A 27460-nucleotide genomic window follows, 5' to 3' on the forward strand; every position below is an offset into this window, starting at 1 on the left:
TAGAGAAAATCTTTAAAAATCTTCTTTTTAAAGACTATTTGGCCAGAAAAGCTTAAACTTGTGTAGAGGCATTGGAATATATAGAGAAAATCTTTAAAAATATTCTGGGAAAGTTTTCGGTCCAAAACTCAGTACTTAGTGTGAAAGCACAGGTTATGCAGGTTTAAGTTTGATGAAACCATGATTCTCTGGAGAAAAGTGGGGCCACGAAGTGGGGGGGGGGGGGGGGGGTATATAGGAATAGAGAAAAATCTTCTTACAGGTACAACAACAAAAGGGGCTTGGTATTTACCAAAAAAAAGAGGTAGATAAAAATTGGCAGATTTTCAATTTTTTTTTAGCAAGATCTACTGTATTTAGTTGTCAAGATATTTTGATATTGTAATGTTAATTTGATCAGAATTAAAGCAATTGTTGCTCAGGTGAGCGATGTGGCCCCTGGGCCTCTTGTTATATTGTTAATTTATTACTGGTAAGTTAAAAACTTGGATCGACTTTCATGCTGCTGTTTGTCCAATCAGGACATGAATAGTATTTGAAATTTGAAAAAATCAGGCTGATTCTGGTAAATTTTGTTAATTTTTTGGTTCTTATTACTTATAAGATTAATCACATTAAAAACCAATGAAATTACAGCACTACCAGTATTTCTCATAAAAATTGATGCAACCCTCGTCAGATTATCAAAAAAAATGAAATCTGTTGTATTTATTTAAACTTTTTAAGCAGTGAAAGAGTTCTTATTAAAATATCTATGGTATGTGTTGAAACACTTTAAAAAAAATTATCAAAAATGTCAGGAGTTTGGTATACAGAAAGTAATTAACAGAACACAATGTTGTTTCAGACAATGTGTGGGAGGATCTATGGTTACCAGCACAACGCAGGAAGCTGGGACGACATGGGCTGCGACAACAAGGCGCCATTCATCTGTGAAACAATGAGAAGTATACATGATACATTACAAATTCTGTTTACTTATCATATATATTTGTTTGGCATACTGTAAAAGTGGTTATTTACGTGTTGGAGGAATTTACACTAGTTACGCTATAAGCTTAAAACCGCTTATTTAAACTTAAAATTTAGTAAAAAACTCAAAACGTTTGTGTGGTAAAAGACACATCCGCGTATTTAGTACCCACGCATAATGTTTGACTTCAAAAAACACGTACTTTACCACCAGCGTAAATAACCACTTTTACAGTCAATAAAAAATAAATGTTCCATCATTTGCTCAACAAAAGGTATTCATCATATGGACCTTGACCTTTCACAAGCAATTCAGGTGTTGAAATCAATTAATTTTTTAATGTCTTGATAGGGTATACAGATAAAATTTTGCCTTAACCTTTCACATTTTCGTCATTCATCTTTTTTACAAAGAAAATTTGAAAAAAGTTATACATGTATATCTCTTTATCTTTAAAGACAATTTTTTAGTCAAATTAAGGTAGTCCTATACTCGGCACTAAATGGGCTCAATCATTAAAAGCTTAGCTTTAATTGATAAATATACATTCTAGCAATACATATACAAAAGAAAATATGTATGTTTACATGCTAGTTTGTTTGTTATCACCTCTCAGACGGGTGTACCCCCTTGCGAAAATTATTGACAATTATGAAATTTGCCAGACGTCCGTTTTTTCCTAAAAATAATTACCAATTTTGGGAAAATTAGAACTGAACATACAAAATAGAGTATAAATATTTATTTAAGCCATATCTCATCAATAATTTTGCGCAAATTTTTGTAAGTAAGTACGCTTTATGGACAAAAAATGCAATGCTAGTATCGCGTTTGGTAATTTTTTACTATTTTATGGACTCAAACTTAAATTCATGGTGTTTATTCTATAGATTAGCATCTTAGAAAAAAGATTTGGTAAAATAAATTATATGTTGACTGATTACTTTTCACGCTATAAGCTCTAAACTAAGTAGACCCTGACGAAAAAATCCGTAAAAATCACATTTTGCTACAGTTTTCTGCCTAGATCTGTCAACAATGTTAGATATCATTTAAACATTAATTAATTGACGATTTATTAAATTCGAAATAGCTTCTGTCTCTAAATTTAAACCGGTTTTAGTAAAAGAAAAAGAAAAATTCGGGGGGGGGGGGGGGGCATCAAAACAAAGAAGATATAAGCATACCTGAGATCCTGGTTAATCATAAACTTCGTTTTTCATTTTTCTCAATCAATACCGGGTATCTTAAACGCTTTGTAAAAGTCAAACCAATATTGTAAAATGCGTATTATGACGTAGTGCGATACTCGGACTACTTTAAGACTGTTTACAGGTATGATTTGGCAGAGATAACATATTAGGGCGAAACTGATCTTATATGTTATAAATGTGTGGTATTTGATCTTATATCAAGGTCAATATTTGAGGTTACCAACACTTAGTTCTGTGTTTTGTTATCAGAAACCTACATCACTACTCCAGAGCCCATACCTAACCCCTGTAACAGCAAGCAGGGCTTTAAGCCATTTGGCAATAGCTGCTTTAAGTTTGTGACCAGCCCCAAATCCTGGACTGATGCCAGTAAGTACTGTAGCAACCAGGGGGCCTTCCTGGTCACCATCTCCAGTGAGTTTGAGCAGGCCTTCATCCGACTGATGGTCGACGGAACCCAGACCTGGACCGGACTCAACGATATCAAGGTCACACAAAACTCCTTTATCATTTTATTTTGTTGGATTCAGGTTCTGCTTGAAGTAGCATATTGCACTGTTGCAATATTTATTTCATAATCAGGCACCTGTTTTGTTTGTTTGTTAAAATTGATTGTGGTTCAGAAGGGTAGTCACTATATTTTATGCAAAAACAAGTACTTGTGTTGTAATAATTATTTTTACATCTATTGAATATTTTCTCTTTTCTTTTTTAAAGCAGGTTACATAATTTTTTCTGCAAAGATCACTGCCTTCATACTGGCATGAATCACAAAAGACAGCATTTATTATAAGATAATTGTTTGAATAATGCATAGATTGATAGTTGTGCCTTGATTTTCTTTTTCCAGAGCTCCGGCACCTACACATGGATGAACACTGTGTGGCCGGTGATCTACACATCCTGGGGGGCGGGGCAGCCTAGCGTGAGTGCCGGGGCCTGTGTCAGTGTGAACAGCACCACCGGCAAATGGCAGACCACCAACTGTACCCAGAGTCTGGCCTTTGTCTGTAAAATCACCTCAGGTATGGTCCTGTCTACATAGTACTGTACATACAGTGTTATTTCGGGATGATCCATTTTGCAATTTTTTCACAATCACTGTGTTATTAAAAAAATATATGGGTAATTTAATATATTGTCTTATATAATTCACTGTCACAATGTCATGGTAATTCATTTCCATATGTATTGTGTCTGGTAATTCATTGTCAATGAAATGCCACACTGTCACTATTCAGCTTTTATAGATATAGTTTAATAATGATAAATCATTCCATGGAATAACTATTGATGGTTGACATAATGAACTATAGAACCCACATTGTTTTATAGACAACCCTCCCGTGACTCCCCCGGCACCCAACAACCAGTGCTATGGATCTGATTGGATACTGAACGGCAGCAAGTGCTTGCTCTTCCGTCCAAATGATTTTAAGACGTACCTGGATGCCACCCTGGAGTGCCAGCTCCACCACGCCTCACTGGTGTCTATCCACAGCATATACCAGAACCAGTTTCTGCTACAAACCATCAAGGCTAAATACTCAGTACAGATAGAGTCTATCTGGGTCGGACTTCACAAATCCTCCACGTGTAAGCAACTTCAGATCATGTTCTTTGTGTGGTATTTATGGAGTTCTTTTATCGGTCAATGGTTTGCAATTTTAATTTATCACTGAATGTAAAGTTAGAGAGATAGTTATTGGTTGAACATTACATTACACATCTAGATCATTTATAAAGATGTGTAAATATAAATTGTTCTTCAATACGTATATGCAATTTTTTTAAATAAAATCATGGGAAATGAAATACAAGTAGAATTCTAATTGTTAAGTCACAGAGTCAGTATAAATGTAAAATTAGAAATTAAAGGGTAGGAAGACATTATTTCAATAAAATGAGAACCACTTTTTCCCACAGCTGGGTTTGGGTGGTCTGACAAGAGTCCTACTAACTTCTTGAACTGGGACCAGAACCAGCCGTCATCACATGACCAGTGGGGAAACGATGAGAACTGTGCAGAGATTTACACTTGGAATGGAAAGTGGAATGACCAGGATTGCACTCAGAAACGTGGCTACATTTGTCAGAGAAACCCAGGTACAAAATGGGTCATTTTGTGGCTTGTGAGGGAGGGGCTTAATGGTCAGTCAATAACCTACTTACAGTACATGGAGGCCCCATTCCTGGAATCCAAGTATATATGTACAAGGTTCTTGAAGGACAGGGGAAGACTTTTCTTTATTAAACCAGGTTATCATGGGATAAAAATAAACAAGATTGAAATTAATCTATTATGCACATCTGTACAGTGGCACATATTTTTTTCCTTTCAATTTATGGTTAAAAAAGAAATAAGAATTCATTAAACACATTTCAAGCATGCCTTAAGGACTAACTTTTACAGAAATCATTTTTGATAATTAACAGTTTTATAAAAAGATACATGCAGCTACTGTAGTGATTTACCCCAGTAAGTCCCAGGGAGTTGCTGTAGTGATTTACCCCCAGTAAGTCCCGGGGAGTTGCTGTAGTGATTTATCCCAGTAAGTCCCAGGGAGTTGCTGTAGTGATTTATCCAAGTAAGTACCGGGTAGTTACTGTAGTGATTTATCCCAGTAAGTACCGGAGGTTGCTGTAGTGATTTATCCCAGTAAGTCCCAGGGAGTTGCTGTAGTGATTTATCCCAGAAAGTCCCAGGGAGTTGATGTAGTGATTTATCCCAGTAAGTCCCAGGGAGTTGCTGTAGTGATTTATCCCAGTAAGTCCCAGGGAGTTGCTGTAGTGATTTATCCCAGTAAGTCCCAGGGAGTTGCTGTAGTGATTTACCCCAGTAAGTCCCAGGGAGTTGCTGTAGTGATTTATCCTAGTAAGTACCGGGGAGTTGCTGTAGTGATTTACCCCAGTAAGTTCCAGGGAGTTGCTGTAGTGATTTATCCTAGTAAGTCCCAGGGAGTTGCTGTAGTGATTTATCCCAGTAAGTCCCAGGGAGTTGCTGTAGTGATTTATCCCAGTAAGTCCCAGGCATTAATGTAGTGATTTACCCCAGTAAGTCCCAGGGAGTTGCTGTAATGATTTACCCTAGTAAGTCCCAGGGAGTTACTGTAGTGATTTACCCCAGTAAGTCCCAGGGAGTTGCTGTAGTGATTTACCCCAGTAAGTCCTAGGGAGTTGCTGTAGTGATTTATCTTAGTAAGTACCAGTTGCTGTAGTGATTTACCCCAGTAAGTCCTAGGGAGTTGCTGTAGTGATTTATCTTAGTAAGTACCAGGGAGTTGCTGTAGTGATTTATCCTAGTAAGTCTTAGGGAGTTGCTGCAGTGATTTATCCCAGTAAGTCCCAGGGAGTTGCTGTAGTGATTTATCCCAGTAAGTTCCAGGGAGTTGCTGTAGTGATTTATCCCAGTAAGTTCCAGGGAGTTGCTGTAGTGATTTACCCCAGTAAGTTCCAGGGAGTTGCTGTAGTGATTTATCCCAGTAAGTACCGGGGAGTTGCTGTAGTGATTTATCCCAGTAAGTACCGGGGAGTTGCTGTAGTGATTTACCCCAGTAAGTTCCAGGGAGTTGCTGTAGTGATTTATCCCAGTAAGTCCCAGGCATTAATGTAGTGATTTACCCCAGTAAGTCCCAGGGAGTTGCTGTAATGATTTACCCCAGTAAGTCCCAGGGAGTTACTGTAGTGATTTACCCCAGTAAGTCCCAGGGAGTTGCTGTAGTGATTTACCCCAGTAAGTCCTAGGGAGTTGCTGTAGTGATTTATCTTAGTAAGTACCAGTTGCTGTAGTGATTTACCCCAGTAAGTCCTAGGGAGTTGCTGTAGTGATTTATCTTAGTAAGTACCAGGGAGTTGCTGTAGTGATTTATCCTAGTAAGTCTTAGGGAGTTGCTGCAGTGATTTATCCCAGTAAGTCCCAGGGAGTTGCTGTAGTGATTTATCCCAGTAAGTTCCAGGGAGTTGCTGTAGTGATTTATCCCAGTAAGTACCGGGGAGTTGCTGTAGTGATTTATCCCAGTAAGTACCGGGGAGTTGCTGTAGTGATTTACCCCAGTAAGTTCCAGGGAGTTGCTGTAGTGATTTATCCTAGTAAGTCCCAGGGAGTGGCTGTAGTGATTTATCCCAGTAAGTCCCAGGGAGTTGCTGTAGTGATTTATCCCAGTAAGTCCCAGGCATTAATGTAGTGATTTACCCCAGTAAGTCCCAGGGAGTTGCTGTAGTGATTTATCCCAGTAAGTCCCAGGGAGTTGCTGTAGTGATTTATCCCAGTAAGTCCCAGGGAGTTGCTGTAGTGATTTACCCCAGTAAGTCCTAGGGAGTTGCTGTAGTGATTTATCTTAGTAAGTACCAGTTGCTGTAGTGATTTACCCCAGTAAGTCCTAGGGAGTTGCTGTAGTGATTTATCTTAGTAAGTACCAGGGAGTTGCTGTAGTGATTTATCCTAGTAAGTCTTAGGGAGTTGCTGCAGTGATTTATCCCAGTAAGTCCCAGGGAGTTGCTGTAGTGATTTATCCCAGTAAGTTCCAGGGAGTTGCTGTAGTGATTTATCCCAGTAAGTTCCAGGGAGTTGCTGTAGTGATTTACCCCAGTAAGTTCCAGGGAGTTGCTGTAGTGATTTATCCCAGTAAGTACCGGGGAGTTGCTGTAGTGATTTATCCCAGTAAGTACCGGGGAGTTGCTGTAGTGATTTACCCCAGTAAGTTCCAGGGAGTTGCTGTAGTGATTTATCCTAGTAAGTCCCAGGGAGTTGCTGTAGTGATTTATCCCAGTAAGTCCCAGGGAGTTGCTGTAGTGATTTATCCCAGTAAGTCCCAGGCATTAATGTAGTGATTTACCCCAGTAAGTCCCAGGGAGTTGCTGTAGTGATTTATAGTGATTTATCCCAGTAAGTACTGGGGAGTTATTGTAGTGATTTACCCCAGTAAGTCCCAGGGAGTTGCTGTAGTGATTTACCCCAGTAAGTACCGGGGAGTTGCTGTAGTGATTTATCCCAGTAAGTCCCAGGGAGTTGCTGTAGTGATTTATCCCAGTAAGTCCCAGGCATTAATGGAGTGATTTACCCCAGTAAGTCCCAGGGAGTTGCTGTAGTGATTTATCCCAGTAAGTCCCAGGCATTAATGGAGTGATTTACCCCAGTAAGTCCCAGGGAGTTGCTGTAGTGATTTACCCCAGTAAGTACCGGGGAGTTGCTGTAGTGATTTACCCCAGTAAGTCCCAGGGAGTTGCTGTAGTGATTTATCCCAGTACAGTAAGTCCCAGGGAGTTACTGTAGTGATTTACCCCAGTAAGTCCCAGGGAGTTGCTGTAGTGATTTATCCCAGTAAGTACCGGGGAGTTACTGTAGTGATTTACCCCCAGAAAGTCCCAGTTACTGTAGTGATTTACCCCAGTAAGTCCCAGGGAGTTGCTGTAGTGATTTATCCCAGTAAGTCCCAGGCATTAATGTAGTGATTTACCCCAGTAAGTCCCAGGGAGTTGCTGTAGTGATTTATCCCAGTAAGTCCCAGGGAGTTACTGTAGTGATTTATCCCAGTAAGTCCCAGGGAGTTACTGTAGTGATTTACCCCAGTAAGTCCCAGGGAGTTGCTGTAGTGATTTATCCAAGTAAGTACCGGGGAGTTACTGTCGTGATTTACCCCAGTGAGTCCCAAGGATTTGCTGTAGTGATTTATCGAAGTAAGTTCCAGGGAGTTAATGGAGTGATTTATCCCAGTAAGTACCGGGGAGTTATTGTAGTGATTTATCCCAGTAAGTCCCAGGGAGTGAATGGAGTGATTTACCCCAGTAAGTCCCAGGGAGATACTGTGGTGATTTACCCCAGTAAGTCCCAGGGAGTTGCTGTAGTGATTTATCCCAGTAAGTCCCAGGGAGTTACTGTAGTGATTTACCCTAGTAAGTACCGGCATTAATGTAGTGATTTATCCCAGTAATTACTTATTAGGTAAGCATTGTACCATAGGACTCATTTTATTACAAAATCATTAACAGATGCACAGAGCAATGTTAAAGTGACATAGTGTTATTATCTTTTGTCCAGTGGTGGATGTGAACCCCCAGACATTGCCCCCCGGAAGTAACTTCTCCTTCCCCTCCCCCAGTGGACCCATATTGCCACCCTCCCCTCCAATTATGTCCACCCCCAGGCTAGGCAGTACCCAGGGAGCCAGCACCACCAACAGGCCAGGAGGCACCACTTTTACTGCCCCTCCTATCCAAACTCCGAAGGCGTATACAGGACCTAGTCAAGCAGGTAAGTACCATCCAAGTGTCACTTTGTAAAAATCTACTGTTGTAAATGATTTCAATCTTATATTTTCTATGTGGCATATTTTTTTTTTGAAGACCCACTCTAAACTAAGTTCTGATAGAACTAAAGGATATAAATGTTTACTAATGTTATTTTTTAACTACTGTATACAATCTTTGATTTTGACACCCAGTTTATTCAAATTCATATAATTAACACCGAATATCATTATTTACCCAACATAATGTATGAGATTAAGGGTAATAATACATGCCTTTTGGATATGTTAATTTATTGGTCATACTAAATTAAACACTGTATTTAGGAGCATCTAAAGGCAGTGGTGGATCCAAAGCTCTAAGTGGCGGCGGTATTGCGGGGATCTTGATTGCGGCGATTATTGTCACCATTGCTGTGATAGCCATGCTGGTCATTTTCAAAAGGAGGCAGAATGGCGGGGGAGCAGCTCTCGGCTTCGAGAATACCACATACAGTTACAATTCAGAACAGGACAATGGGAAGCTACATCTAAACAGTCATGAAACCGAGTCATAGACTCAAAGTTTGTGTCCAACATGGACGCAGCGACTGAAGACTCTTTGTTGTCACGGCAACTGGACTGTGACAAAAGGATTATTACTTGTCATTTTTTTCATTGTTCACTATAAATACTAAGTATTTAACAATTATTATTTAACAAAGGTGCAATATATTTATCACAACTTCCCAAGAACTGTACATAATTAATAAACTAAGTGATGTGTATAGTGCCTCTAGTCGTTTTTCCCTTAAGAATAGACCAATCAAAAGGCAGGAAAAGAGAATAGAGAATCAGTTAAAAGGAAGATAAAAGTTTTTGAAAGAGACTACCAAGTGAAAGCACCTGTGGTCCATAAATGATCAACAGCTGGGTAAAGGAAAATACTTGCCCATATAATTATAAATGTACCTCAAAAGGATTTGAAAGTCCTAACCATTAACTCTATGAGTTTGTCTCCCTATCTTTAATCAAGTATTTTTGCTTACATATCCTAAATCCAAGGATATCTTGAATGTTTGTCTTTTAGTCCAATGAGGTTTGACTCTATGTCCAAACTGTTGAATATGAATAAGGGATGAGTGACCTCCCAGAGGACATTAGGTACAGGTCAGTGAGTGACCTCCCAGAGGACATTAGGTACGTATACAGGTCAGTGAGTGCTTTAATGTAACTAGGACTCTCTAATGAACCATTTCCATTTGTTGGTTATTCTATTTAATCAACAAAGAATTTCCATTTGTTGGGTATTCGATTTAATCAACAAAGAATTTCCATTTGTTGGGTATTCGATTTAATCAACAAAGAATTTCCATTTGTTGGTTATTCTATTTAATCAACAAAGAATTTCCATTTGTTGGGTATTCGATTTAATCAACAAAGAATTTCCATTTGTTGGTTATTCTATTTAATCAACAAAGAATTTCCATTTGTTGGGTATTCGATTTAATCAACAAAGAATTTCCATTTGTTGGTTATTCGATTTAATCAACAAATACAAAATAAAGCTCTAAAAGAAATAAAACAATATGTCCAATATTCTATAAAACATAAACATTTACATTTATAAATATCTTGCACACATTATATTTTTAAAAATATCATAAAATGACAGTGCACCTGATACAAATAAAATTCCTATCAAAATATAAAGATGGCTTTTGTAAAATATACTTTTCTACAAACCTAATTGTAGTGATAGAATTGGACACTAGAACAATGAAGGAATACCAAAATAACAATGCTAACCAAAACTGGATTGTACAGTTTCTGCAATATGCAAATTATGAAATTGTAAATTGTCCTAAATCATTTTGTACTTATGAGGCCAGCATTAATAATATGTCGTAATCAGAGACAAATTTTCATTGTGGGTGGGTAGGTAGCTCTTTTTTAAAAATTTTCTTGCAACTGATAATGTGATAAACTATTTATTTTTTTGATATTGAGAAAGCTGAACAAATTCAATATTGACTTATTCAAAAACATAGTCCAAATGTGTTTTTAATATTACATGGACAATCAATTTTCTAAAACTACATTAAACAAACTTGTACTGATAAATTGCACTAGTATATTTTCTAAGCTTATGGTGAATACTGGACTATTCTTATTAGTTCCGACTATCTCTGATAATAATAAGGGTCATGTATATCGCATGTACTGATAAATGTGTAATCCAAAACTAAGTGATGCAGGTGTCGATTTCTCCTGACTAACAGTATGGCTTAATTATGTACAAGTCGATGATTCTTCGTGATTACAGTTAGTACATACATGTAACTATAACAGTATAGAATGATAAAACATACAAGATATGAATTTGATAGAAAGGTACACAAAGATTTTAATGAAGTAATAGCAATATTAAGACAAACTCTACATACTGCTTGAATCAATATTGTGTTTCTGTCCTGCTTTGAATCATTTATGGTGGTAGGTAATTGAGGTCAATGTCACACTGTTAGGCAGTGTTCCCTGCCTCCCAGGTGTAGCAATCACCCGACCCTGATATACCACCCTAGCTTACAGCAAATGCACAACAGACCAACATAAGAAATGTGGTGGATCTAGGAATTGAACATCATCCATATGTAAACATGGTCTGTCTAATCCATGGGAAGGTGGCGTTCACACTGGTGAAGCGGAGAGCCCGGGGGGAGGGGACGCCACACTGAGCCCCGCCGCTGGACATGATGCCCTCCACGCTCCACTGACCGAGGTGGTTCACGCACATCAGGCCACCCCCACTGTCCCCCTGTACAAGTGAAAGAGACGAGGGTGAAAGAAACAAGAAAAGCAATGCACTGACTGGTCTCAGCAGTGAAACGATATAGTTTAAAGTACATGTACTTTTACTTCTTACTCTTAGGTACCTTAAGACAGACAATTAGTCTTAAAGAGTTCACATTCCCCCATAATACCCCTTAAATAAATAAATACATGGCAGAAATAGAGTACTGACAAAAGATTTCCCAAGCCAAAAGTGATGAATTTTTTTTTTGGTAAAGATAGGAGGAACACATGATCACCCTCCACGTATCCTGGTACTAGACTTACCCGACATCCAGACATCATGCCCACGGTGTAGCCGGCACACAGGGTGAAGTTTGTGTTGACGCTGGCTTCTGACGGTAAGGTATTATTCCTACAAGCCTCCTCCCCCCACACACGGAGCTTGACTTCTCTCAAATACTCCACTGTTGTGTCTGTTAATACATGTACACTGTTTACAGTGTAATTTAAATGTAAAACTAACTGGTATGTTTTAAATGCTGTTGTCAATAAATAAATAAAATTTAAAATCAAATGTCCCATCTGGTGAGAGAAAAAAACATCAACTAAAAACATATTATGTTAATTAAGAGTGTATGATATTTTGCAGAAATTTAGTTTTCAACAAGTTAGTGTAGATTTTGTTTAGCCCATTTGTGTATTTATATTTTTATATGATATGTGTGTGACATTTGGAAGCTGTGTACCACCAAAACAGATTACAAAAATACAGATTAACAAGTGGCTAATGTATCAGTATTAATTCTAATGGCTACATTAATACTGTAACGGGATGGGAGAAATAATGATGGACCAGACTGGGATTCGAACCCGGGCCCCCTGAATCTCTAGTCAGGTGCTCTACCAACTGAGCTATCTGGCGCCAGTATTCGAACCAGTCTGACCGTCACAATACAATGGATACAAGTTGTCTTTTTTTGACGTTCACTTCAGATGAACAATTTTTTGATGATTTTCCTTTTATTTGCAATAAAAAAGATAACACTACCGTGATTAGGTTCGATGTTTCCCCAGCCGGCGAGGAAGCAGGTACTTGTTACCTGCAAATTCTGGGACGATGAGAGACAGGTGGGCTGAATGACAGAGGTGAAGGTCACTGGTCTCTCTAACTGAATGAGGGCAATGTCCCAGTAAATTGTCCCCTCACCTGTCCACTTCATGTCAGGGTGGTGGAGAATCTTGACTGCACGCAATAGCACTGATTCTCTGTCCAGGTCACGTGAGCGTTTAATTGAACCCAGAAGGACTTGGATGTAGTTAGGTGTGTGGGTGTAATTGTAAACCCCTGTCCTGAAGGAAACACAAACTTCTGAACCAATATGTCAAACTGAATAATAGCGATAAGCTAGAGATAAGTGTTACAAAAAAAGAAATATGATTCCACTAATAAACTTTAGATACTCTCCCTATCTCAGATAGTATCTGTATTTGGTATCGAGTAGAGAGAGTTCTGTGTACTCTTGTGTGTCTGTTGCTGGTTTTGGGATTTTGATGCTTTTAACAAACTTTTCATTTTGTGCATAAACATGTATTATAGATATTTGCTTTTTTTTTTAATGCACTCTTCATATACAAAGATTTGACAACTCATGGCAGTAATAAAACCTGACTTACACAGCCATGCAGTGTCCTGCGGTGAGGACCCAGCGAGGACTAATGAGGACACCACTACAGATAGGCTTCCCCAGGTAGGACAGGGATACCACCCATGGCCAGCGCCCTCTAGTGACCAGGTCTCCGCCCGAGATAAATGGAACCAGGAGGCCAGGGCTCCTCCTCCCACACTCTGAGAAAATTGACCCGTGTCAAACATTAGATGTGTTCTTATGAGAAAGTTTTCACTGATGCAATAACCTTGGTACTATAAGTTAGCAGTTAATACCAGTATGACATGAAGTTTTTGATTACAATGTCACAATGACAAAACAATCAAAGTTGAAATAAGGGTTGATATCTTCCTCAATATTTTTTCAAAATGCTACACTATGAAGTAACTTTCTACTAGAGTGTTAAAATGTTAGTGGTAATAAAAATATATGTGTACTTATATGTTGTGTAACCAAAAATAAATAAATAAATTGCTACATAACATACCAAATTTATTCAAAATCACAATCTAAAGAAACCAGGCATGCAATTAAAAACATTAATATGGTGTCCATTAGCTACAAAAAGTGAAAGAGATTATCTAGCATACAGGTGTGCTTTGTGTACCTTTTGGCATGCAGGTGATCTCAACAGTCCTGTTTGATTGACAGGTGAGGCTGGTCAAACATAAAACACAGAATCTGAGCATGGCAGACTGGTCAGTGAACAGGGTTAGTACACAGACAGACATACATGTAACAGCTCTTGAAATGCTTCCAGTGGTGTTAATGACAAGAATCAAATTATGTCAAACAAACTTTAAAAAGCACAGAATTCTTCTCTGACAGGGAACATAAAAAAATTACCTGGTCTGGAGATGTGGGAGGATTGTCTGTGTGTCTGTCTGGTAGTCAATCAGCTCCAAATACTGAACGGCATCCAACTTACTAGAGGTCAGGGTCCTCGCCGATTCCCTGTTTAACACAGAGAAATGACAAACATTCACCAGGGTATTGACAACATTTACCATGGTATAGACAAACATTTCCCAGAGTTTTGACAACATTTACCAGGGTATTGACAAACATTTACCAGGGTATAGACAAACATTTACCAGAGTTTTGACAACATTTACCAGGGTATTGACAACATTTATCAGGGTATTGACAACATTTACCAGGGTATTGACAAACATTTTCCAGGGTAACGACAAACATTTATCAGGGTATTGACAACATTTACCAGAGTACTGACAACATTTACCAGGGTATTGACAAACATTTACCAGAGTTTTGACAACATTTACCAGGATATTGACAACATTTATCAGGGTAATGACAACATTTATCAGGGTATTGACAACATTTACCAGGGTATTGACAACATTTATCAGGGTATTGATAACATTTACCAGGGTATTGATAACATTTACCAGAGTACTGACAACATTTACCAGGGTATTGACAAACATTTTCCAGGGTAACGACAAACATTTATCAGGGTATTGACAACATTTACCAGAGTACTGACAACATTTACCAGGGTATTGAGAAACATTTATCAGAGTTTTGACAACATTTACAAGGATATTGACAACATTAACCAGGGTATTGACAACATTTATCAGGGTATTGACAACATTTACCAGGGTATTGACAACATTTACCAGGTTATTGACAAACATTTATCAGGGTATTGACAACATTTACCAGAGTACTGACAACTTTTACCAGGGTATTGACAAACATTTACCAGTGTATTGACAACATTTACCAGGGTACTGACAACATTTACCAGGGTATTGACAACATTTACCAGGGCATTGATAACTTTTACCAGGGTATTGACAAAATTTATCAGGGTATTGGCAACATTTATCCGGGTATTGACAAACATTTTCCAGGGTATAGACAAACATTTATCAGGGTATTGACAACATTTACCAGGGTATTGACAAAACTTACCAGGGTATTGACAACATTTACCAGAGTACTGACACGTTTACCAGGGTATTGACAAACATTTACCAGTATATTGACAAACATTTACCAGTATATTGACAACATTTACCAGGGTACTGACAACATTTACCAGGGTATTGACAAACATTTACCAGGGTATTGACAACATTTACCAGGGCACTGACAACATTTACCAGGGTATTGACAACATTTACCAGGGTTTTGATAACATTTACCAGGGTTTTAACAAACATTTACCAGGGTATTGATAACATTTACCAGGGTATTGATAACTTTTACCAGGGTATTGACAAAATTTATCAGGGTATTGGCAACATTTACCAGGGTATTGACAACATTTACCAGGGTATTGACAAACATTTACAAGGATATTGACAACATTTACCAGGGTATTGACAACATTTACCAGGGTATTGACAACATTTACCAGGGTATTGACAACATTTACCAGGATATTGACAACATTTACCAGGGTATTGACAACATTTACAAGGATATTGACAACATTTACCAGTATATTGACAAACATTTACCAGTATATTGACAACATTTACCAGGGTACTGACAACATTTACCAGGGTACTGACAAACATTTACCAGGGTATTGACAACATTTACAAGGGCACTGACAACATTTTCCAGGGTACTGACAACATTTACCAGGGTATTGACAAACATTTACCAGAGTTTTGACAACATTTACCAGGATATTGACAACATTTATCAGGGTATTGACAACATTTATCAGGGTATTGACAACATTTACCAGGGTATTGACAACATTTATCAGGGTATTGATAACATTTACCAGGGTATTGATAACATTTACCAGAGTACTGACAACATTTACCAGGGTATTGACAAACATTTACCAGGGTACTGACAACATTTACCAGGGTATTGATAACATTTACCAGGGTATTGACAACATTTACCAGGGTATTGATAACTTTTACCAGGGCACTGACAAACATTAACCAGGGTACTAAAACCATTTACCAGGGTATTGACAACATTTACCAGGGTATTGATAACTTTTACCAGGGCACTGACAAACATTAACCAGGGTACTAAAACCATTTACCAGGGTATTGACAACATTTACCAGGGTATAGACAAACATTTACCAGTGTATTGACAACATTTACCAGGGTACTGACAACATCTACTAGGGTATAGACAACATTTACAATGGTACTGACAACATTGACCAGGGTACTGACAACATTGACCAGGGTACTGACAACATTGACCAGGGTATAGACAAACTGACAACAGAGTCCCTACCCCTTCCATGTACGGTAATAAGGTAACCAACTTTTATTTGCCTGCGATAAATTTTCACAAGGTTTGCGAGAGCCTCTCTGTTGCAAATATTTCTTACTGTGAACCATCCCTTGTCCTGTGGTTGTAATATCAAAGTGGTTTTGATAAGGCTTGATCATGAAAATTAGTTGCTTTGAAGGTAATTCCCAAAATAAAGTCATCTGAAATAAAAGTTGGTTTACAATAAATTGTACAGCGCTGAATCTTTTTACCCATGTCCCAAACTCCTGCACACAGTGTCACTATGACGGGGGTTCCAGTTTGTGCTACATACAGGATAGACAAAGTTGCTTCCCCTGAAGCTCCCCACAAGTATCCCGCTTGAGGTGGTCAGGTTATTCACAAGGGTAACTATAAATTAAAAATAAAAGCAATGATTAAATGTTGTAGTAAAATGACTCTACTTAGTAAGGTACAGAAAAGTTGAACTGAAATATAGTAACTTATGGTTGTAATAAACCACCAGGGACAAGTACATGTAATTTTGATTTGTTATACATAATTCAATACATGTATATCAGATCATTTTACCGGTATATTACAAATATAAGGAGCAGTTTGCTAAAACTGTAGTTCACTGTTACAGATCAACAGACAGACAGATCCTTCTTACAACACTGCTTTTCCTCCTCCCCCCGGGGACAGTCTTGGAGCCCATCACACACCATGGTCTCACTGATACAGCTGTAGTCTCCACACACATACTGGTCACCGCCACACTTGTCTGAGACATACAAAGTTAACCTTATTTAAATCTAGATCTTATTATATTTGAACATCCTTAAATTTGTTTTTATTACATAGAAGGAAATGTTGAAAGCACCATTTGCAATAAGAGTTTGATTACTTTACTTTATTTTGTTGTCAGGCAATCAGAGATTGTGTTAATTGTTGAATTGAGTAATCTGGGACTTACCACAGCCAATCTCATCTGTACTGCAGTCACTGAATCCGTCACAGATCCAGTCTGTGCGAATACACTTCCCGTCACCACACATCGTCTCCAGACCGGCCAGACAGCCTGGGGTAGAAGAAACAGCTCACGAGATTTACAGAGAGTGTAAATATTACCAAACAACCAAGATAATTGAGGTTAACGTGTGTAACGAAGTCTAAGATCATAAATAAGTTAAATCAATGATGTTGATTAACAGATACTAGTACTTAAGAAATTGTGCAAGTCCTGTGAAATTCCTCATGGATGAAACCCAGATAAAACTCTTAATATCAGAATGGTAGCTTACTGCAATTCCTCTCATCACTGTTGTCATAACAATTGTCAATCCCGTTACACCACTGATCTGTGGAGATCCACACCCCATTGTCACACTGGAACTTGGTATCTGAAGCTGTACAAACCAATAATGCTTTTACCCTTTCAATAAACAAACAAAAGCAATCTTTTCTTTTTCTGTGAATATTCTTTTACCACAATTGACTTCATCACTGAGATCGGGACAGTCCACCACACCATTACAGAGGGGGAACCAGCTCCATAGACACAGCCCTGAGTCACACTGAACGCCCACACAGTCTGGAAAAAAAAGCTCAATGTTACCTCTGATATTTCTAGGATTTTTTTTTTTTATTATTGACCTGGTAAACAATGAACACCCAAGTAATCTAAAAAGTCAGCTTAAAGATTAATTCCAATTTCACCTCAATCATTTCTATCAATTTTTCTTTGTTTTGTTTATCCCACTTAATCTGAATAATTTGTTTATCCGATCTCTGCCCAAAAAATTGTTTATATTTGTTGAGTTACCTGGACAGTTCTCTTCATCAGATTTGTCCCGACATTCCTGATAGCGATTACATCGAAAGTTTTTTTGGACGCATTCTCCACTGTGGCAAGTAAAATCGGATTCAGAACACGCTAAGAAAAAGACATGAATGAAATGGGATTCAAAATGGATACAACTGTTTGACTTACATCTCCTTCTCACAAACAGATAATTTATATACACATAATTATATAGTCCCAAAGCATACCTGGTAAGGTAACGGGAGCAGCAATTGTTGTATTGACCAAACTACTGGACAAAACAGGGGAGTAGAAAGAGGATAACACATCTGAGGAAAAATCTATAGATGATGTATGGAAGACAGGAGAAGTCCAAGACTTCTCCGAGATAGACATGACTGAGGATAACATCTGTAGAAGGGTTGAAGTTGCTGAAACCATGATTGTCGATGAATACATCATCATTGCTGAGGAATTGTGTACAGGACGAGTGCTGACTTCAGAGGGTTTTATTGGAGAACTTGAGATCTGTATGGAGGCAGATGTTGCATCTGTGGACACAGAAGGAGCAAAGGAGGAAGATGGTTGAATGAGGGACAACAAACTGCTCCTTGTCTTTGAACTCAAGGCACCATAATCTGTGTCAACTCTGGGCTGTTTCTTAGGTTCTACAGTAAAGAATTGGTAACAGTCAAAAATTAGGAATATGGTAAGGAAGTCGCATTTGTGTAATTTTGACCACTCTTCAATTAAACACATGTATATTGATTTCAGAACTCTTAAGACAAGTTTAATAAATTCAAGTTTTAATTTTGAAAAATTTTGAAAATGGTTTCCTTGTCAAAAAATGCGAATGAAGCAATTAACTATAGTGATGATTTTGACAGTTTTGGTGTCATCAATGCATTTATCTATAGTACAAGTCAACAAGAAAGGTAAAGCTCTGTCTAAAAGGTGGTCAAACATTATCCTATAGATATATCATTTTATAACAATTATGTTACTAATATTTTGTAAGGTTTCGAGCATAAAGTTACCATTATTAGTCAAAATAACAGAAAGGGCTGTGCAGATGAAGATGCAGGCAATCACAAAACAGATGATGGATATTACAAGAAAACTTCTGTTGGCTGGTTTTTGGTGTAGGGGGTCTGTGACAGAAAATTGCTGAACTGTCATTATGGTGGCCCATATCTGCAACATGAAGATTAATTAAATAACTGGTTAATCTTTTTTTCAGCTTTATTTAGCTTCTTGTTTGTTTAATACCATAATTCAGAAGACAAAAAGATTTCATGATATTTACCTCAACTATATTCTGTCCTCAATTATTATTGATATTCATAAATATCTCTGGGTTCAAATGATGTTCATTCAATGATATGAAAAAATCCAAAGATTTCTCCTTCAAAACACCCCATCTAGCTTGTTGGATATCAGTACACATATAAAATTAAAAAGTCTATGGGGATTTTGCATTGCAATCCACATGAAGTACCCAGGTGATAACATTGAAAATTTGTGTAAGGTGTCCAGAATACTTCCAAATGGAGAAAAGATGAAAATTTCCCATTATAAATCTACTAAGAAAATTGTTTTCGTTGTTGTAAGTTTCTCAAGTTAAGTACTGATGATGTGTCACTGAAGAAATTTTGGATTTTTTTCCCTTTTATTGATTTAAGGTAGAATAACACATCATGCGCAAAATGGCTGACCACTGATCGAAACAACATTTTATTTTATTAAAAGGATTTTATTGACGATAACATGTTACTTACTCCAAAGCCGAGTGGATAAAGTGTCGGGCTTGTGATTCGTACATCCCAAGTTCGAATCCTGAAGGGGCTTTTGTTGTTACTTACTGAATTGAATTTTTTAGATATTCATTTTTTATCCCCAAACAGGAAATTTTTCGCTTATTTAACATATGTATAGTTTATTATCTTTCATATTAATCAAATAATTTAATGTTAATTTGATTTTTTCCAGGTGTGTTATTCCACCTTAAGTTGTACTTATTGACAGGAATGATTTTCATTAAAAAATCGTCAAAAAGTGACGGGAAAAAAATTGGGATAGACTATAATATAATAGATTAATTGTTTTTGTCCGACTATAAGAACGTGCACAGTAAAAAAAATACGGACAAAAAATAAAAATAAAAATTTAAAAAGTTTTTTTTTTCAAACATTCAAATCAATTAACAGTAAATATAGTAATTAACACTGTTCAGTTCTCTTACCTTTTGGGTGTCACCATTTACATGACAAAAATTCCTGTCGAAAACGTGTATTTGACATAGTCAGGTAACACAACATGATGTACATCATAACATGGTCCCCAAACTGACCTCCACTTGCTCACGTGACCGTCTACTGCCCTTGACAAACTCTAGATCGTCGAGTCAGATCCCTGACCATCGATAAATACATAAAACTTTAGCACTAACATACACAAATCACCAATGATCAACTAAACAACGATTTTTACATCTTTTATTCAAACAGGAAGCACGATTTAGTAGCTAAAATTAAAATAGAGCATAACAACACAACCAGTTTCCGTATTAAAAGAAAAGACTTCTATGTGTCATAAACACTACATTGTTAGTTTCTTGATAACGAAAAAAAATACGGAAATGCAGCTTGATAGTAACTAGTACGGATAAAAGACTACTATTACAGATTAATGTCATTGTCGAATTGTGCATTTTGTAACGGGATGGGAGAAATAATGACGGAGCAGACCGGGATTCGAACACGGGCCCCCTGAATCTCTAATCAGGTGCTCTACCAACGCCGGTATTCGAACCGGTCTGACCATCACATTCCTCCCCCCTTAATAATCTTCGCCCTCGAAGGTCACCCCAGGATCTTCCCCTGGCAGGAGTTCACCTGTCAGTTCCAGGGGTTGGACACGGCACCAAATGTAACGGGATGGGAGAAATAATGACGGACCAGACCGGGATTCGAACACGGGCCCTCTGAATCTCTAGTCATGTGCTCTACTAACTGAGCTATCTGGCGCCGGTATTCGAACCGGTCTGACCGTCAATTTGTAGGGTGCTACTTCTTACATATATCACCTATAAATATTAACACTGAGGTCTTTGATGAATACACATTCGCCCTCTGTAGTTTTCTGGGGGGGGGGGGGGGGGGTGGAGGGGGGGGGTGTCTGTGGAGTTTTAGGCGGGTATAACTTTGCTTGAAATGTGTATATTTCCTGTCTTTTTTTGGATTGGAATAATTATTGTACAATTACCTGTGGGAATGTTTGGATATTGGCTCTCTACCATTTGTACTAAACTGATGCATTTCTTTCTATGGATAGACAATTCTCCTGAGTATAATCACAAAATGAAAATTGATCGATTTAGTATATATACCCATAAATATTGTCTATCTACAGATAGGATTAGGTATCTATTTAATAAATTTTATCAGTAATATACCCTACATAATGCCTAATGCCTCGAGAGAGAGAGAGAGAGAGAGAGAGAGAGAGAGAGAGAGAGAGAGAGAGAGAGAGAGATATGCTTCGGCGTTGAAAAGCAATACAGCTATTAATTCTGTATGCACAATGGCATTTAGATTGATCGATTGGAATATATCATGATGATCAAAATGTAACTAGGAGGGTCGATTTAAAAAAAATGCGGAAATAAAAAGTTTTCTTTTATTGCCGTTTTTGTTCAACAATAATCTGAGATAAATTCTAGACATGAAAGAATACTAGTATCATTCAAAAGCCCACTGTGCACGTGAATGTCTGCATTCGTCCCTCCAAAAGTAAAACAAACTTTAACACTAAGTGAGGGGTGGCAGTTCACTAGCCTTTGATGCTTAAATTCTCACTCAACCCGGTCTATTTTTTCATAACTCGGTCAAGTACTCACTGTAAGTGTCTCTTTTTTGTAATGGCGTTCTTTGTTGTTTTTCTTGTATCATTGTTGCAGCTAACATATGTCAGGAATCAGTCCACAGACCAGGGTAAGTCAAATTCAACACGGATGCACGTGGATATCAACCTATCGATCAGTCTTACTCTTTACTGGTCATTAGTAGAAGCAGGGAAGCTGGGGTGCGGGGGGGGGGGGGGCGGATGCACCGTCGCACTGTCAAATAGAGAACCATTTTAACAAGAGCTTGGACTTTGGGTAGTTGGTGTCAAACACAAATGTGACGTAGGCATGTTTATTTCATTGTATGCCACTTATCCATTGATCTAGATTTGTCTGGCTTTTGAGCTAAGACTATGCAATCTATGTATATTTCGCTAGAAACCTGTGCCATTTTTAACTTGTTTTGACGCAAGAAATAGAGAGTTAGGTCCTGCAGAAAGTCCATAGCCTTATTAAAATGGCTCTATATCATTGCCATCATGAGCTTTATTATTTTAACATCACTATCACGCAGTCTAATTTAAACTTGTGATTAGATTAATTTGTCCATGCATTTTAAGTACAATGCAATGCAATACAATATTGATTTATTTGATTTTTCTATGTCCACAGAGACGCTGGCGTGCCCCACCCCCGGGCCTGTCCGTCATGGGTCAGTACTGACCTGGGGCGGGAACCTGCTGGTGGAGTTTGTGTGTGACGAGGGGTTCTTCCCGATGGGTGACATTTTTGGAGCGTGTATCGAGGAGGAGGGGACGTGGACCATCGATACACCAATCTGTGTAGGTCAGTGTAATCGATACACCAATCTGTGTAGGTCAGTGTAATCGATACACCAATCTGTGTAGGTCAGTGTCATCAACACACCAATCTGTGTAGGTCAGCGTCATAGTCACTATATAGACACGCCCATTGGTGTAAGTCATAGTTACCGTAACTATATGACACGCCCATCTGTGTCAACCAGTGTCATCGTCATTATATAGACACGCCCATTGGTGTAGACAAGTGTCACCGTAACTATATGACACGCCCATCTGTGTCAACCAGTGTCATCGTCATTATATAGACACGCCCATTGGTGTAGACAAGTGTCACCGTAACTATATGACACGCCCATCTGTGTATGTCAGTGTCATCGTTACTATATGACACGCCCATCTGTGTAGGTCAGTGTCATTATTACTATATAGACACACCCATCTGTGTATGCCAGTGTCACCGTGACAATATGACACGCTAACCTGCCAGTTTATGTCAGTGTCATTGTCACTATATACATGTAGACACGCCCATCTGTGTAGGTCAGTATATACTATAAATTACACGCGTTCCTGAGGGGTTTCCCTACAGATGAGATCGACCAATGAAACACTTATATTTACAGTTTTTTGTCGTTCTTATTTTGCGAAATGGAACGTAATTTGAGCTGCATCTGTTTAGATTATACGAAGAATTTAAACATTTTGTCAACAGATGAAAAATATGGGTAAAATCTATAGAGTTGAAAACAAATCTGACATTTATACAGCCACCTATACTTCCCTCACGTCTTCATCCCCTTCAAAATGAATGATCGGGAATTATAGATTATCTAGGTAATTAGAGTACATGTACATACAGGACAAATTGGACAAAGTATATGCAAAAGTGAACAAAAATATGGTTCAACATATTAAGCATTTTATGATAATAATGTGTAAAGTGTTAATTCCCTCGCTTGCGCGGGGTATCATCTAGTAACATATATTTTTTACATTTTGTACAGCAAGAGGGTGCCCTCTACCCCCCGCCCCGGCCTACGGCTACGTCAGCATGGATGACGAGGGACAGGTAGCAGAGTTCATGTGTGGGCGGAGCCACTACCTGGTGGGGGCCTCCACAGTCTTCTGTGAGGGAGAGGGACGGTGGAATAACTCATCCCCGAAATGTATAGGTAAATGTGTCTGTCTCCCTCCCCCTCTCTCTGTTTGAATCTAATATCACAAATGTATTAATTACAGTGTATTATATAATACGTCTACATACAATTGTTCATGTATATGGAATACAAATATATATTTGGGGCTGTATATAATGTGTCTGTATCAATACTCACGTATTGCTTTGAGGGATTGTGTATCAATAGCTGTTTATTTCTGCAATTGCAAATAAATGTTTACCCTTAAATAATTAAAATTATGTGTATGACAACTTGGTATATCAGATGTACCTCCTATTGTAACCTACTATGCTTACTTGATAGTACAATATTTATGTATTTCATACCTTATTTGTTATAATTATGTTGTTCTATTGTTTTAATGTATATGCCCCCCGAGGGCCCTTGATTGGTAAATAAACATAATTATCACATTCCTATTTTCTACAACCATCAGGACCTGGTAGTGAAAATACGAGCATAGAAAAGTTGAGGGTAAGAAACGATACAAAAGAGGTGTCTGTAGCGCAGACCTCGACCTTGAACTTTACCCTGGAAATTCGGGAGGCAGATGGCACGTGCATCCACCAGCGTTACCGCACTCCTCCCATCATCCCTCACGCCACGGTGGACACCCCGTACCACTACAACCTGTACAAGAGAGCCTGGGTCATCTACGCCAATTACACGTGCGAGGAAGGGTACCACCTCCAGAACAACCAGTCCCGTTACATGTTTTGTCAGAGCTACAAGTGGACATCTCCAGACAGCCCTGTGTGTGTCAAAGGTATATTTCCTAATTCACAAGTTGTATACAAGACATGTATAATAAACATTATACAACCTAATGATTGTTGTCGGTATGATTTGTATATATTCTGATTTTCATATTTTTCAATCATGTAGATATATATTTTCACCATATACATCGAATTTTTTTTCGATGCACTATTTCAATCTCGGTCGGTGTGTGTCTGTCGCGGGCCATTTTGTTGTTACATAAGCAGTGACCAAACACGGGCTTGAAGTGTGTTACGATAAAGACAATAAGGGGATCGAAAGTGACGAGAAGCTTGCGTTTGTTGCGTTACGTGTGATCCACATATATTATAATCAGTGAAATAAAGCAAAGAATAACTCTAACCTACACTACAACAATGTTTTAAATTCAATTTACTACAATAAAAATCTTCCCAAGTCAAGGGTTTCTGATCCACACTCTCCTTTGTGGGGAACAGAGTTGACCGAAAACGCTTGGCTAGCAAAGATGACAATAAAGGGTTTACAGATTTGTTATACCCCCAGTAAAGGCACCTTAGAAGGCCCACGCGCATCGTGAGTCTTTCGGTTCGTTTTCGGGAATTTACTCAAAGGTGGTTTACTTCAAAATAAATTATGTTTGAAGCTATAATAAGGTTTTCTTTTTAATTGCCAGTATGTCCAACAAGTTTTTAAAAAATTCAAATTTTATGTACAATTGTTCTACTATGTACTATATAACGTTAAAATGCTTAACCTCTCTATTACAGAATTTGACAAATCTCTGACTCAATACTAACAGCTAAATTCTTATAGAATGGAAAATTAAATACATGTATATAAGGAGTTTTTGATAATCGAGATTCTGTGGTTTTTATAGATGTTATTCACCCGTGCGTCCTGGACAACGGTAACTGTAGTCAGCTGTGTGTCCCGGGGGAGGGGCTGAACTACTTCTGTGACTGTTACCGGGGGTACGGGCTGGTGAACGATGGGAAAACGTGCGCAGGTAAGTTCCGGTCATTGAAAGAATAATGATGTGAAACTTTGGAAACAATTCGTTATTTGGTACCGTATTAAAAAGATGAAAGTACAATGTATACATGTACTTTATTTTCCATGCACCAACTGCAGACCAATACCAAGAAAAACCGGGGGGTGTAGATTTTTTTCTTACAAATATATTTTTAAAATTCAGCTTATTGCGACCCCTCCCTAGTTTTTGAGGCGGTATGAAATAAATGTAACTGAACAATACAACATAGGATGTATCACAGAAATATTTTTTTTGGAATAATCATTATGTGAAATAAGCTTAAAATTCAATCTGAGTGGTCGAGGATTGTCGTACAATCTTTGTTTAGCACAAGATCTCAATATTTGACGTTTAATGAGGGAAGAGGATAGGGGGTGACAAAATAAAGGATTGACCGAGATAGAGCTTTAAAAGTGAAAAAAAAAAATTAAAAGGAGAAAGGTTTATGAAAAGAAAAAAGGAACGGAATTCCTCCTTTTTGAGTTCAGATGCCAAAATGTATATGTGTTTTTTTTTATTTTTTTTTTCTGTCTTAATATCGTTACTGTGATCTGCTAATTGTAAAGTTTATTTTCCAATCATGATCCTATCCCAGTCGTACAAAACAAAAATGCAAGCATGATGTGTAAACAATTACATAACAATATTTCAATGCATGTATGCATATGTTTTTTTCAGACAGGAACGAGTGCGTGATAGACAACGGAGGGTGTGAGCAGACTTGTCAGAACACCGTGGGTTCGCGCTACTGTCTCTGTACCCAGGACTACGTCGCCGTCGGCAACGTCTGTTTTGGTAAGTGCATGATCCGCCCCCTCTTCTCTTTCTGTTCCTGTATAATTATTCCCAAATATCGAATGAACTGGGAAGCTGTGTGTCAGGATAATTAATTTATATACATGTATCAGTTGTATATACAGACATATTTCCGATGTCATCAGTATCATTAAACGTTATGAATCGATTTTTAAATTATTTTTTATCAGTGATTGGTGTGGTACGTATAGCAATTCAAACGCTATATAAAAAAAGATGATATTTTGCTTTTAAATCACTTACCCATGAACAACATTTTGAGCATGGGAGTACAAACGTATAATTGTGACCTACTAGAGCTAAGTACGATAATAGTACCCTTGCTTAATAAACGTTCGAATATAAATTAGGCCCAATTATGCCAATTGAATTTTAGATAATAACATTCAATGACACTTTTCTGTTAGCCATTTACAAGCAAATGATCGAGACATAATTAATCTTGAAAAACATTTATGAAACTTTCCGTGAATTTTGAGACCAGTTATGAATCACATTTAAATTCTCTTATCATAGCATAGTGATTGTAATATAACGTTATACAACAATATTAATGACAGTGTATTTTATATAGATGCCATACAGTGTATATATGTAAATATTACTTGTTTTGAAATGACAGCGGGAAGGTAGAGGAAGTGACGATGTAGTATCGGTTGTACCTATGGTTATATAATGTTTTAAACTTCTGTAATATATCCCGTGATAGCTCAGTTGGTAGAGCGGAGGACTGTAGAGTGAAAATTACTAGCTATCCTTAGGTCGGTGGTTCAAATCCGCCTCGCGGGATGATTATTTTTTCCATGGAAATCCCTTTAGTTTTGAATGATTGAAACCCAGAGAAAAAATAGAATTGTTCGAATTATATGAGGAACATGCCTGCATGACAATGGACTGTCCAGTCAAATATCCTGTACTATTTATTTGATGCTTGTATCTAAAAATGATGAAGTCGGATAGCTTCATTACTAGACATGATTAATTACAAGTAGCTTACATTTATGTACTTAATTTGCCTGCAGAGAATTTCCTGGTCGTGATTAATAAGCAGCAATTTGGGAACATGAGCGGGCGGTTGGGCAAGCACATGTTCTCCTGTTGCACGGATAAATTAGATT

The 27460-nt window shown here is 37.9% G+C and overlaps 3 protein-coding genes and 1 non-coding gene across 4 annotated transcripts in view; 3 read left to right on the forward strand and 1 right to left on the reverse strand.

Annotated features, from left to right (window-relative positions):
• LOC128156682 (uncharacterized) overlaps positions 1-9199 on the forward strand; it is a 54888-nt gene extending 45689 nt beyond the window's left edge. Inside the window, exons 67-73 of the mRNA XM_052818907.1 lie at positions 848-947; positions 2437-2675; positions 3038-3212; positions 3523-3783; positions 4114-4293; positions 8225-8437; positions 8760-9199. Of these exons, the coding sequence (XP_052674867.1) occupies positions 848-947; positions 2437-2675; positions 3038-3212; positions 3523-3783; positions 4114-4293; positions 8225-8437; positions 8760-8989 (1398 nt within the window). The 3' untranslated portion in view covers positions 8990-9199. The remainder of the gene's footprint in view (positions 1-847; positions 948-2436; positions 2676-3037; positions 3213-3522; positions 3784-4113; positions 4294-8224; positions 8438-8759) is intronic.
• A 788-nt stretch (positions 9200-9987) lies between these two features.
• Positions 9988-20405, reverse strand: LOC128156680 (atrial natriuretic peptide-converting enzyme-like). The gene is made up of 15 exons (XM_052818905.1): positions 20149-20405; positions 18944-19100; positions 18155-18574; positions 17928-18038; positions 17592-17696; positions 17407-17511; positions 17079-17183; positions 16776-16886; positions 16375-16513; positions 13721-13828; positions 13482-13531; positions 12882-13053; positions 12256-12557; positions 11532-11680; positions 9988-11229 (listed from the first exon to the last, which is right to left on the reverse strand). Exons 2-15 carry the CDS (start codon positions 19083-19085, stop codon positions 11056-11058), a joined length of 2193 nt encoding a protein of 730 aa, XP_052674865.1. The 5' UTR covers positions 19086-19100; positions 20149-20405; the 3' UTR covers positions 9988-11055.
• A 1400-nt stretch (positions 20406-21805) lies between these two features.
• The window catches only part of LOC128191434 (fibrillin-2-like), a 32692-nt gene continuing 27037 nt past the window's right edge, over positions 21806-27460 (forward strand). Inside the window, exons 1-6 of the mRNA XM_052863485.1 lie at positions 21806-21898; positions 22423-22596; positions 23579-23746; positions 24189-24518; positions 25371-25499; positions 26205-26321. Coding sequence (XP_052719445.1) covers positions 21826-21898; positions 22423-22596; positions 23579-23746; positions 24189-24518; positions 25371-25499; positions 26205-26321 — 991 coding nt within the window. The 5' untranslated portion in view covers positions 21806-21825. The remainder of the gene's footprint in view (positions 21899-22422; positions 22597-23578; positions 23747-24188; positions 24519-25370; positions 25500-26204; positions 26322-27460) is intronic.
• On the forward strand, positions 27042-27131 carry Trnay-gua (transfer RNA tyrosine (anticodon GUA)). The gene is given in 2 exon segments: positions 27042-27078; positions 27096-27131. It is a non-coding gene; the product is annotated as a tRNA-Tyr (tRNA).

The sequence above is a fragment of the Crassostrea angulata genome, chromosome 7 (genome assembly GCF_025612915.1).
Source record: "Crassostrea angulata isolate pt1a10 chromosome 7, ASM2561291v2, whole genome shotgun sequence".
Lineage (NCBI taxonomy): Eukaryota > Metazoa > Mollusca > Bivalvia > Ostreida > Ostreidae > Magallana > Magallana angulata.

Coding starts and splice junctions, on each gene's coding strand:
- LOC128156680 (XM_052818905.1), bottom strand. CDS start 19,085: ATGACAGTTCAGCAATTTTCTGTCACAGACCCCCTACACCAAAAACCA. Junction 17,512..17,591: donor CAGTGATGAAGTCAATTGTG/GTAAAAGAATAT, acceptor TGGTTTGTACAG/CTTCAGATACCAAGTTCCAG. Junction 13,829..16,374: donor TGCAGGAGTTTGGGACATGG/GTAAAAAGATTC, acceptor TGTGTTAAACAG/GGAATCGGCGAGGACCCTGA.